Source organism: Trypanosoma brucei, chromosome 8, assembly GCF_000002445.2.
Source record: "Trypanosoma brucei brucei TREU927 chromosome 8, complete sequence".
In the NCBI taxonomy this organism is placed as follows: Eukaryota; Euglenozoa; class Kinetoplastea; order Trypanosomatida; family Trypanosomatidae; genus Trypanosoma; species Trypanosoma brucei.
The window spans coordinates 2010332-2022586 of NC_007281.1; the positions used below are offsets into that span (position 1 = coordinate 2010332).

The following is a 12255-nucleotide window of genomic DNA, read 5'->3' on the forward strand; positions in this document are numbered from 1 at the left end:
TACAGGGCCAAAGTGACGTAAAACGGTGGTAAAGGATTTAGAACATTTAAACTAGATTATTGAGGGACCGGTTTTGACTTTACGAGGGAATATGGAGGTTGACTACTCCGTGGTTGTAAGTCCGTCAACAATGGCCGATCTTAACGCCTCCCCACGGAGCTCCACAGGTGCCGCGAGCCGCTCCCGCCGTCAGAGTGTGGGGTTTAATGAGCGTACAAGTAGCCACAACTCCCGCCACAGTGGCCGTATAAGCGGGCGTTCGAGCGTTCGTGATGAGGCGCAGACTTCGCACGAGTTGCTTCGGAAGCAGCGGGTCGTCCGTTGTATGCAAATCGAACGTGAGCGCGCGGCCCGGTCGAAGATGGAAAGGGCTGAACATGATGACTGGCTGCGGTTGCGTTCTATGGAGCGGTCCGAGGTTGTTCACCGCATGACAGATGAACAGATAGTCGAGATGCTCCAGCGCGAGGCCAGGGAGATCGAGAGGGAACGACTGGAGGCGGAGGAAGCTATTCGGCGCGGGGCGGAAGAGGCTGCCGCCCGCCAGCGACTGAGAACAAGACAAAACGTGAACAACCGCAACAGCGCCAAGGTTTCACAATACGCCAAGCAGAACTCGAAGGCGTGCGAACGACTTGATCAGGCAGCAACGGAAGGCGCCGCGTCAAGCGATTGCCGACTGGAAGTTTCGGGGGAGACCAAATCAGAACCGGGACAATCGCTGATGCCACAAATGACAGAAACGGAATCATGTCGAGAGGGAGCAAGTGAATCACTATTTGCTATGGTGAAAGGGACACCAGAGTCACTGAGGATGTCAGTTGAAGCGCGCTCAACTCCGGGAGGCAAATTTACCCCCAAAGGGAGCAGGACATACGCTCAAAGGATTGGGTCTTCCGAGGCAACCAGCCCTGCGGTCACTGCAATGGCATCAGTAATTGACTCGCCGATTTCAGTAGCAGACCGTTCAAACGATATTATGGCGAGGCTTCGCCGTGCGCAGGAGGACATTGTTGCGCTGAGGGATGAAGTAAGGAACGCCAAACAGTCACAGCAGGAGGCAGAGGCAAAACTTCGAATGGAAGCCGAACGGGCAGACAATGAGGCTCAGGCGAAGCGGATGTTTGCCAAACGAGCAGACACGTACAAAGCAAGTGTGGAGGAGTTGCAGAGAAGGACAGCTGAAGTGGAGGAAGAACTGCAAACGCTGAGGCAGAGGGAGAAAAACGACCAGACGGTGCAGAAAGTAAAGGATGAACTAAAGATGGCAACGGAGCAAATTAGAGCACTTGAAGAAGAGAACAAAGATTTGAAAGACAGACAGCAGGAACTGTACAATGAGAATGCGAGGCTTTCGGCCAACGCGAGACGGAGGGCATCTGGTATTTCGCAAAGTGAGTTACTCCCGGAATTTGACGCCGTTTCCGAGGGCGGATCAGGCGATATGAACGCTTCTGACACGGAAATGAGGAACAGAGGACAAGACAGAGAGGCTCTTGGCTCCTTTGTTGTAAAATACAACATGTTGGTCGATCAGTTCGAAGAACTTCAGAGGCAATCTGCCGAGCAGCAACTGGAACTACAGCGCATTATCTCTGAGAACAAAGAACTTAAGAACCGATCTCACGGGCAGCCCCCTGCGGCATCGAAACGCCAGCCGGTGTCCGAAGCAACCGTGAGGTCGGAAGGAACGTCCGGCGACGGAAAGGAAATCGAGCATCTGAGGTGGGAGGCGAAGAAGTACAAACAAGAGGCGATTGAAACCCGCAAGGAGCTAAAGGCGCTAAAAGAGTCTTCCGAAAACGAGATTTCATCTCTGAAGGAATGGTGTGAACGGCTGAAGGTGAAGTGCAAACGGCAGACGGATGACATCAAGAAGTATATGTCACAAAATAAGGCTGTGGATGCAACCAAGGGTGAAACAAAAAAGAAGAGCCCAGACACCGCTGAAGATGTCGATGGAGCAAAGGCGGCATGTGCCGCGGAGGTCGGTCGGCTTCAGGATGAGATTTTGCAACTGCGTTCGCGTCTAAGCGAAAGCACAAAGAAGGAGCAGGCCGCCATTTCCCTTGCTGAGTCACTAAAAAGGGAAAAAGTCGACCCTTACAATCGTGACAAAAGGAAGGAGGAGGAACTCCAGAGGCAAGTTGATACACTTACTAGGACGGTGAAAGAGCGGCGAGAAGCGGAAGCTCGGTGGAAAGAGTCACAGCAAGCCACTGAGAATGAATTGAAGAGTCTTCTGGCGGAACTTACGGCCAGCCGCAAGACAATAGAAAATTTAAAGCACGAAGTGAGCTCGCTGCGAGAGGAACAAGAGGCATGTACCCCTTTGAAGCAGGAGCACAGTGACGAAAATGCTGAGTTGCGGTTGACTGTCACAGCTATCAATACAGAAAATGAGGAGCTACGTGAGAAAATAGCAACTCTCCAGAAGGAGCTTGAAGAGTTGAGGCGAAGGTATATTGATTTGGAGAGGGAAGCTGAGGAACGCAACGCCAAAGCCCAGAAGGAAATTAACGAACTCAGGCGTGAGAATGAAAACTTAAGACGTCCCCCTGCAACCAAGGTTAACAGTAAGAAATGTTGCTAGTGATAGCACGCGGCCCTCGCTTTTGTGCGTCGGCGCGGAGATGCGATTTGGATGGCAACCGTCGGTTTATCATTTTCTATATAATCGAAGAATGGGGAACTACAGGAGTCACTTTCGCAGAGACTCCAATATATCAATAGATGCTTCAACGGGAATGAAGTGCCTCTCTACCACTAATTTCTAACGCCATACGCGTATATTTTTTCCGCAAGAGGAGCTGGATTATGTATTACATTTTGTGGATGCGCTTCTGCGTGCAAGTGCTCACAACTTCCTTTCTTTCCGTAAGGTTGGCTGCCGCTACCATCATTAATCTGTCAATTGTTTATCAACTTCGCTAACGAGATACGTAGCCTTTTCTCCGTTCTCTCTCTATTGCTTGTCACATGTGTTTGTCTGCTTCGACGAATATCGGTTGCAGCAGCAAAGCGCATAGACCGGCGTAGGCAAGATTAAATGCAGGGTTCAACAGAGAAAACTACGTTGGAGGAGCGAATGATACAAAGGCGCTCGAGTCTCCCCAGTTTGCAGTTGCCGAGTAACTCAAGCATCCCCCCTTTGTCTAAAAACAGTTCGTTTGCAGAGGGCAGAGTTGTCTCGGACCCGAAGTTGTGGACTGAACGTTTTAACGACGTCTTCCACGTACCACCTGCTCATACATCCCCGGAGGCTAACTGTCCGAGGGGGCCAAACAAGTCTGAGGAAAAGTCACCCACACCCGAGGTGACGTGCTGCGGTCTTTTTTTTTAGACCAAAGGTTGAGCGGGTATCTTACCAGTTGTTTTTGTCTATATGCTCCTGTTTATATGCATGTGTTGTTATTCTTTGCCTCTCCATCCATCTCTCTCCCGTAGATCGTTAAGCGCGTGCGGTGGTAGAGCATTTCAGCTGAGGAAATGGTTTGTCTTATTTGTGATGTTGGCCCAGCAAATGAGAGCCGGCTGTTTTGTGTGTATGTGTGTGTTCGTTTCTTCGCTAACTTCCATCACTTATCACCTCTATATTTCTATGGAAATTTGAAGAATTTTTTTAATTCATCAGTGAGGAGTTACCCGTTGGCAGGGGTCGACAGACATTTCTTCAGGCAATTTGATTCTCACCCTTTCACTACTTGCAGACGTTTAACTTGTATTCGGATAAAGGTAAGCAACGATAGTAAAGGGCATGGTTAGCACCCACAGAGTTGTGCAGCGGCCGCGTGTAAGGGTTTCCGAATGGTCGCCTTGCAATTAGGGCTCGTAACGGCAAGTGTTGCCTAAAAAGAGGCATTCAGTTTCAATCATTAGATAAATCAGCAGAGCATGGGAGCGGCAAGGGGTGCGCACAAGTCTCTTACACCTTCTGAACGTTGTTATCTAGTGAACCAGGCAAACAATATTACGTCAGTGTAACGTTGGAGTATGTTGAGGGCCGGTGGGTCGTAACAAACAAAACAAAAGGCGGGGAGCTCCTCACTCTCCTCACCTCTTTGTCACACCTGTAAGCTCGAACAAATGCAAGGAATTGTGCTTGATGCCATAGTTCAGGGCTGTTTACTCTTCCTTGCTATTACACGTGTAACTGACTTAGACGCTGCGCTTCGTTTCGCAAAGAGTTATCCCTCACCTCAGGAAGTTATTGATCGGAATGTCTTCATGTGCCTCCTCAGTGGAACGATGTGATGACAACACCTCAGCCTCGTGCACCGCGAATTTAGGGTCAGGGACTGCATTTCATTCGAGAGTCATTTGCCAGCAGCCCCCTTCCAGTGGGGTGGCAACCGTTTTGATTGCTTTTTTGTGTGCGCGTCGCTGATTATCAGTAGGTACCATTAGCTGAATCATTCCCAGCGGCGGCTGAGCGCTACTTCGAGATCCATGAGGATCAGGTGATGTCGTCTCTTCCCCCTTGAAGTGTCGCGAGATTTCCCATTTAACGTCGCGATAAGGGACATGTGAATACCTGCCGCATGTAAAGTGAGGGAGACCGTGGCACTGTCGTCACCCCGCCGTGGGGAGAGGGAAGTGCGATATGTGCATATATGTGACAGTGCAGGGAAATCGTGAGTGTTAAATGAACGGGTCCTACGCAGTCCGCGGGAAGCTGCCGAGGTTCTCCACATGTCGGCGACTTGTTGCAAATGGTATGAAAGAGCTTGTAACCGTAGTTCGCGAGCTATCCGAAGTTTTCCGCGCCCCACCACACTTGTCGTGGACATTCAGTTGCTTCCTCGCTGTGGCTCCAAACCACGTTCAATGCAAATTCACTTTAACAAGAGGTGGTGGAATGATGGATATGGTGTACCCTTTAATTCCGTTTCCCCCTTCTCTTTTAAAACCGACTGAGCCGGTGGACGGGTTTTTAAAAAGAGAAGGAAGGGACAAAATGCCGATCTGGTGCGCCCGACAATACAATCCGGGGGTCACCACTTCCCTAGGAAAGATTACGAATGGAAGCATAGAAAAGCGGAGCGTGGCAATGAAAGGTGGCTAATACGTGAAGCGCACGGGGTAATTCGTCAGAAAATCTGGTCTGACGCATCACCAAAAGTAGTGCATGGTCGGCAGAGGAGGGAAGCTCGCAGCGTACTAGAGGTAAACAGCCAGCAAGTAGGCAGACACTTACTCCGGTACCCAAGGCTAAAAGGAATGAGGGCAGAAACAGAATTAATTGGTGCAGTGGAAAAACAAAAGGGGTCCGATGGCTGAAGCTGGCACAGTCCCTCATGAAGCTGTCCTCGCTTTTGAATCACAAAAAGAATGACCTTATCACAAACGACAATCACGTAGCCGCAGGAGGGAAGCACTGAAGCCCAGATGGTGGCAACAGGTCCCGTGACCCAAGTACTGGGCCAATGAAGGTTTACCAAGTCCGACAGCACATTCACAAACAAACGAGAGTTTGCGTGGGCACGCACGTGTAATGCGGGGGGAACCCCTAGTCACCTTCTCAGACCTTCTGTGAACAATTTGAAGGAGGCAGGTGATGGCAACACGGCTCATGCAGGTTCAATGCGTAAGCAAGCAAAAAAATTGTTTGCTATGAACCCTCTCCCTTCTGTCTGTGATAGTCTGTTATCAGCGATCTGTTTGAACAGGCTACAACAGTTCTGAACTGGTCTCCATTCTGTGTTCCAATGATTTTTTCAGTCCTTTAGTAATAATATCGGCCTCTTTTGTATAATTTCCTCATTTCTTCGTATTGTTGGTACTCGTAGTTTTTTGTTAACTTTCATGCGCCGGTCCTATTACTTGTTTTAAATTGGATTGCGGTGTCCATTCCTGATTTATTGCGTTTGTTTGTCCATTAGCCCATTTGGCCCTCTATTTTTGGGAGAGGCGAAGGCACACACCGGCAAAATTCTTTTTTTTTTCCTTTCATCTCTTGCTTGTGTCCCTCTTTGCTGAAGGGGAGAACGTGGGATCAGGTCAGTATTGGTGCCGTGGTGCGCACACACTGATTTATGAATTGTCATAAAGCAAACCTTACACTATGAACACGCCCTCTGTTCAATGCACACGGGACGAGTTTGACGAAATGGCTGCCACTCTCGTTCGGTCCAACGGACTCTGGCGGCTCCATCGCAAGAAGGACAGTTTTGAAAGAAGTGTTGTGTGGCTGGAGGCTGTGCACATCATGGAACGGATGGGTTCGGTTGGAAATGTGGAGCGTTTGTTGGTGACTTTCTTTGTAAGTTACAGTGAATGCTACAGCCAACCCCAGCTTCACCTAGCGCCAGAGCATCCTCTGGATGCAGAGAGGTTGTCAACATATGTGGCTGGCGCTTGTTTTCATCCACGCGAAAGCTGCGGCTGCTATGAAGCGCCCCTCGTCACCTTGGGGTTTTGCGAAGAGTTGGAAATGACGCTTTGGGGCCTCCATCCGTGTGATACCGCGCAGCTAGCACTCATGGCGTCAGAGAACGGGGTAAGAGGTAATTGCCTGGAACTCTTTTTGCTGAGCGTAGCGCCGTTTGTCAGTATGACTGAGGATTTGCTCCCTACACACGCCACAGGCATGGCGAACCACAGCGGTTGTCCATGCGACAGCGGATAGTTTTTTCGAGGCTGTTACCTCCTCGCTAGCGAGCTGCAAGTGCGGATGGTTACCAGAGAATTACGATGTGCTATGCATGTATGTGTGCGTGTTAGCATCTGGATCCCAATTTCCCCTCACTTTTCTCCTCCTTTCTTTAACCACAAAGGAACTCTTGACCATGATGCGCCGTGCCTGTAGGCTCTTGCAATGTGCAGAGCGGGGGCCATTTGACCCCTACCGCATTCTCGGCCTTCAACATACCGCAAGCAAAGATGACATCAAGAAGGCTTACCGTCGCCTCGCGCTTCGCTTTCATCCCGATGGCGGCCCAGAGGGTAACAAAGAACGATTTCAGGCGGTGCAGGAGGCCTACGAGGCGCTGAAGGACGGGAAGTGGAGCCCACCGGCATCTGCCAAAAGCGCGGAAGGGGGGAATGGAACAGGCGCGTGGGATGCGAAGGTGGGGATGTACGTGTACGAGCGGCCAGGCTCCACGACAGAAAACTATGTGAATGGTAGGACACAGACATTGTTGCGCATGTGTGTGGTATGGACAACAGCATTTATATTGGTTCGTTCGTTTCTTCTCTGGGTGTTTCCATATCGTAGAACATCACCAACTGTGGACTGGATTGACGGTGTGCTCGACGGTAAGGAATACGGGGACGTTGGCGCTGTTTCAGCGTTGAACATGCATGGGGGGAGGGTCCCTCCCCAGTCCCACTCCGTCCACGCTGATGGTGATGAAAGAATAGGATCTTTTTATAGTTATGGTTCGTCGTCTTAGCTCCACCCCCTCTACAGCGAAGGCCCAGTGCATTGTAGCCAATAGCAGCTGCTAAGAGAAGAGTTGCTATTAACCATCTCATTAGGGGGGCGCTGTAAGTACCGGCACGCATAATTTACCCTCCTTTGCCGCATTATTGCATACTTCTAATGCATTACCGTTGTAACCACACTTTTTACTCCCTTTTTTCGTCACTGCGTGGTTGACTACTAAATCTCTTATTGTTTATTTCCCCTTTTGTCAAAACATGAACACATGCACGCGCACCAGCATATCGCGTATTTAACAACAGTGACCACGAGCAGATGACGCGGGAGGAAGTCCGCATCGTCACCCCTTCAGTTCTTCGCGTCCAGCACTTTGGCTATATTTTCAAAAATGGAGTAAAGTGCATTGTGGTGCAGGACCCCAATGCACGCGTGCCAGCCGCAGCGATGAACATACGCGCCGGTCAGCTCAACGACCCGGAGGTGCTCCCCGGACTGGCGCATTTCTGTGAGCACATGCTGTTCATGGGGACGGAGAAGTACCCAAGTGAAGGTGAATACAGCGACTACATCACAAAGAACGGTGGCTACTGCAACGCTTGGACAGCAGATCGTGGCACAACGTACTACTTTACCGTGGCACAGGATGCACTCCAAGGAGCACTGGAGCGGTTTGTTGAGTTTTTCATCGCCCCAAGTTTCGATGCGAGCTCCATATCCCGTGAGGTGAAGGCGGTTCATAGTGAAGATGAGAAAAACCATAGTGTGGATTTCTGGCGTCAGGACGAGTTACTCCGCTCTCTTTGTGATCCGCGGCACCCAAGAAGCCGCTATGGCAATGGCAATATGACAACACTTTGGGATGAACCACTGCAAAAACAGGTTGACATCCGTGAGCAGCTGCTGAAGTTCTTTGAAGCGCATTACGTTTCGGGAGCTGCATGCATAGCGGTATACAGCGCGTTTCCTCCCGAATGGGTGCTAAGCATTATTGAGGAGCCTCTTTCAAAAATGCGTGTGGGGGAGCCATCACCGTTTCGTTTCATGCAGCCCAGTGACCCGCTTTTGCGCTCGACAGCCTCGGGAGGATTGTGGTTGAATGTTCGAACGGTGAGGAAGACGCGAAGCATTGCCATGATTTGGCCCGTGAAATCACATTCATCTCTGTGGCGGTCGAGTCCCTCGGGCTATGTCTCTTATATCTTGGGTCATGAGTGTGACTCCTCCGTGTTTGGTATCCTGCGGCAGCAGGGGCTCGCAGTTGCAATGAGTGTTGGTCCTCGAAGAATTGATGACGACAATGAGCTCTTTTGCGTTGATATATCACTTACACTTGACGGCGTACGGTGCATTCCGGACGTCATCGACATGGTTTATCAGGGCATTGGACAGACCGCCCACGTAGACACTTCAGTGTATGAGCATATGAAATCAGAGGAGTTGCTTTCATTTGAATCGTGTGATATTAGTGGGTATGCGGATCACTGCGTTGAGTTGGCCTATTCGGCTAACGAGACCGACCTGCCAAACTGTTGGGTTTCTGGAAATAGAGTACTGGAGGATGATATTCATGCAACCGAGGAATACGTCGCCCAACTAACACCCGAGAAATGTGTTATAACGTTCATGTGGGGAGATATGCCTTGCAGTACGGACGACGACACACCACGTGAGGAGGGCCCGGAGTCAGCTATAGAGGAGGAGGAGGAAGATGCCGAGGAATCCGAGGAGGAGCAATGTGCCTCAAGTGTGTTTCACACTCTGCCCAATTTCGCGCAGATACCATGCAACTGCGCAACGCGCTTCCACAAAACAAAGTTTTCCCTTTGTCGAGTCCCTGATGACCTTCTTCGGCGTTGGGCGGCTAGCCTTCACAAACCGACCCAAGCTGGTTTGTCGCTTCCACCCCCCAACCCATTCCTCGCTACGGACTTCACGCTTTATAATGAGGGGAGCTCTGACGGTCATTGTGAGCCGGCGGTTGAAACGTTCAATACTATGTACGGTGTCACACTCATGCGGAAAAATGTATGGCACTACCAAACTTTCAAGTCGTCGATCCATTGGTGCGCGTTGTCACCGTGTGTGTATGCCACGCCAAAGAACCGTTTCTACGCGCGTGTCATGCGGAGCATATTGAAGGATGCCCTCGCTGAAGTCAGTTATTTTGGTGTACTTGCCTCTCTGGAAAACAGTGTTGAATTGAGCACTGGGGGGATTTCACTTAGCGTCACGGGACCTCAGCAGAGAATAGTGGATTTTTTTTTCTCACTGTTCGAGAAGTTCTTTAGCCCAAATGTCCTCCGTGGCACGGCTGAAAAGTACAATACTTACTCGGAGGTAGCACTGCGACACCTGGTCGGCAGCGCTGCTAAACAGCCGTACGAGCTGGTGAATGACGCGTTCGTGAAGGTGGGGAAGGTGGTTATGTATACCTTTGATGAAATACTCAATGCAGCCTCATCGATCTCCTACAAGGAATACCTATCCTTCGTTGATGAGTATCTCAGAAGCGGAATATACTTTGAGTGCTTCATAGCAGGCAACATACCTTCCGCTTCCTACATGCGTGAATGTTTGCTGGATACGATGGAAAAGAAACTATCTTGCATGAACGTGCCTCCTGCCCCTAAGGAGTCTATTCCCCGATTTCGTGATGCGTATGCCTTCAGCCGCGACTCCTCCAAACTTGGCACTCCGGTCGTCAGCGTCATGAGTTATCCCCCTTTCAACCCGGAAAACCCCAACGTGGCAGTGCTGCTTGACATTTATGTTGGTGAGGAAACTGCCATGGTGCGGGCGCTTTGTGACTGCATGAATAAGTTACTCTCATCCAGTTTTTTCAATGAACTTCGAACAAAGGAAGCACTTGGCTACATTGTTTTCTCAAGGTCCCTTCGCTTGCAAGGCACTGCTCACTTGCAATTCGGTGTGCAGAGTGCTGTTGAGGGTGTTGATGGACTGTATCTCTTTTCCCGCATCATCGCATTCTTAGCTGCTGTCGAGGAAAAGCTTGTCGCGGTATGCAGCGAGACTGATGTGCAGACTGTTGTGAGTGGTCTTATCGAAGCGAGGAAGAAACTACCGGATTCAGCCGATCACGACTGCGATGACTTAAGCGGACGCTATCTGAACCCCTTGGGTATTCAGGGGAAGGAGGCAGTAGTAGCTGCACTCGAACAGGTGAGTCCCCAAATGGTAAGGGAGTTCTTTCAGACATATGTTGCGAACTCCAACCCTCACAGAAAGGCAGTGTTGACTATTGTCAACAGTTCTGCATCCGCAGCAACGGATGCGTTTAATACAGACCAGGAGGAGGTGGCGTTGCCGTCACGGCGACCGTGTGAAGGAGCGCAGCCCATCGATGGAGACGATGTAGCTGCCGCCAACCGGGGCTGCGTGTTGAATCTTCCCGATTTCACAGCGGTACCGATGCGCATCGCCATTAAGAGGTACGGTTCGCCCCAAGAGTTTCAGGCAAACCTCCCTGTCATTCGTTGCAGGACCTTCTAGGTGTATTGAACGTGGTGGGTAGGTTTGTTTGTTGTTTTTTTTGTGACAGCGTTGCGGATACCAAACTTCAGTGGAAAGGGTGCTTCGTGTAGGCGAATGTTTTTTTTTTCATTTTCGAGAGGGGAGTGGTGTATCCGTGCCCGGTGTATACGGGTCGTCCAGGGAACCGCTTCATTTATCTAATGATCTAATTCTTCTCGGGATGTGTTGAACATACCACCTTGGCCACTACATCTTCTGTCATTTGTGCATTTGCGTGCCGAGGCGCTGTCTCAAAGTACTGCGCTTTTGACCATCAGCGGCTCAGTAAGTAGTGTAAGAGAAGGTAAGCATTGTTAGGTTGCACCTCATTATTCTGGTGCGTGATTCTTTTGCCTCATGTATGTCGATTCCGATGAGGAGGCCGCTGCCGTAAGCACGGTAGTGGAGCAGGTGGCTCCTTATGCCGCCGCCGTTACACCGACCTCTAACGCCTGGTCCGAGCGAGTAGTCGCAAGGCTGAGATCATTGCAACGCGAGCTTTGCAACTTTAACGTAGCACTCCCTGATGTTGTTAGTTTTCGTGTGGACGGAAAGGATTTTTGTGTGCGGCGCGAGTTGCTACTGAAGGATCCACAGTCGGTGCTCTTCCTCATGGCCGTGAAGCATTTCCAACAGCACACTGCTGACCGAGGCGTTGAAAATGCCATCGAGGTTCCGTGTAGGAACCCTATGCTCTTCGGAATGTTGCTGAATTTGCTGCGCGGATATAAAAATCCCATTCCGGAGGCCTACCGCGATGCCTGCTATGCAGAGGCACGTTTCTACGGCCTTCTACGCTCCTGGTCCTCACGTTATGCCGTTGTAGTGGAAGGCCCTTTCTGCCCGCTACCCTGCAGCGGTCGCCTCTTCTCTGATGTTGTGTGCGCCACGGCTGGGTCTTATTGCCGCAGGGGAAAGTACCGCATCACGTTCAATGTGCTTCGATGTGATACGATGGCAGTCGGAGTTATTTCGCGTGACAAAGAGAAAATGTGGGCAGACAGCGTAGACCAGTGGGAGGGGTTTGCACTTTGCTGGAACGACGGTCGAACGGTGCATAACTTCGGCGAGGCCGTGATGGAAAGAACGGGTGTCACATACGCGGCTAACGCACGCATTCGAGTCGAGCTGGATTGTGACGAGGGTATTTTAAGTTGGTGTTTTTTAGAGCGGCAGCAGATGTCTGTAGTACGCTTACCACCGATGAGTTTCGCTTTCGTTGTGGTGTTGGCGCGGTCTTCTGAGGTGCAAATAGTGGGAAGCGACTAAGTGGTGCTACAGCGTCTATTTTTACAACTCTTCTAGCTTCGTCTCTTCTATATAGTGCCGGCGGATAT

The 12255-nt window shown here is 50.5% G+C and overlaps 6 protein-coding genes across 6 annotated transcripts, besides 1 other annotated feature; all 6 read left to right on the forward strand.

The window, feature by feature from the left end:
* Positions 1 to 12255: part of a sequence feature (sequence corresponds to BAC RPCI93-10K10) that runs on past both edges of the window.
* Positions 92 to 2593, forward strand: Tb927.8.6980 (hypothetical protein, conserved; the record flags this gene model as incomplete). Its single annotated transcript, XM_842435.1, has 1 exon — positions 92 to 2593. The coding sequence occupies one exon, from the start codon at positions 92 to 94 to the stop codon at positions 2591 to 2593; it is 2502 nt and encodes an 833-aa protein (XP_847528.1).
* On the forward strand, positions 3050 to 3343 carry Tb927.8.6990 (hypothetical protein, conserved; the record flags this gene model as incomplete). Its single annotated transcript, XM_842436.1, has 1 exon — positions 3050 to 3343. One exon carries the CDS (start codon positions 3050 to 3052, stop codon positions 3341 to 3343), a length of 294 nt encoding a protein of 97 aa, XP_847529.1.
* On the forward strand, positions 6065 to 6628 carry Tb927.8.7000 (hypothetical protein, conserved; the record flags this gene model as incomplete). The annotated part of the gene is made up of 1 exon (XM_842437.1): positions 6065 to 6628. The coding sequence occupies one exon, from the start codon at positions 6065 to 6067 to the stop codon at positions 6626 to 6628; it is 564 nt and encodes a 187-aa protein (XP_847530.1).
* Tb927.8.7010 (chaperone protein DNAJ, putative) lies at positions 6705 to 7397 on the forward strand (the record flags this gene model as incomplete). The annotated part of the gene is made up of 1 exon (XM_842438.1): positions 6705 to 7397. The coding sequence occupies one exon, from the start codon at positions 6705 to 6707 to the stop codon at positions 7395 to 7397; it is 693 nt and encodes a 230-aa protein (XP_847531.1).
* Positions 7703 to 10897, forward strand: Tb927.8.7020 (peptidase, putative; the record flags this gene model as incomplete). The annotated part of the gene is made up of 1 exon (XM_842439.1): positions 7703 to 10897. The coding sequence occupies one exon, from the start codon at positions 7703 to 7705 to the stop codon at positions 10895 to 10897; it is 3195 nt and encodes a 1064-aa protein (XP_847532.1).
* Tb927.8.7030 (hypothetical protein, conserved) lies at positions 11276 to 12187 on the forward strand (the record flags this gene model as incomplete). The annotated part of the gene is made up of 1 exon (XM_842440.1): positions 11276 to 12187. One exon carries the CDS (start codon positions 11276 to 11278, stop codon positions 12185 to 12187), a length of 912 nt encoding a protein of 303 aa, XP_847533.1.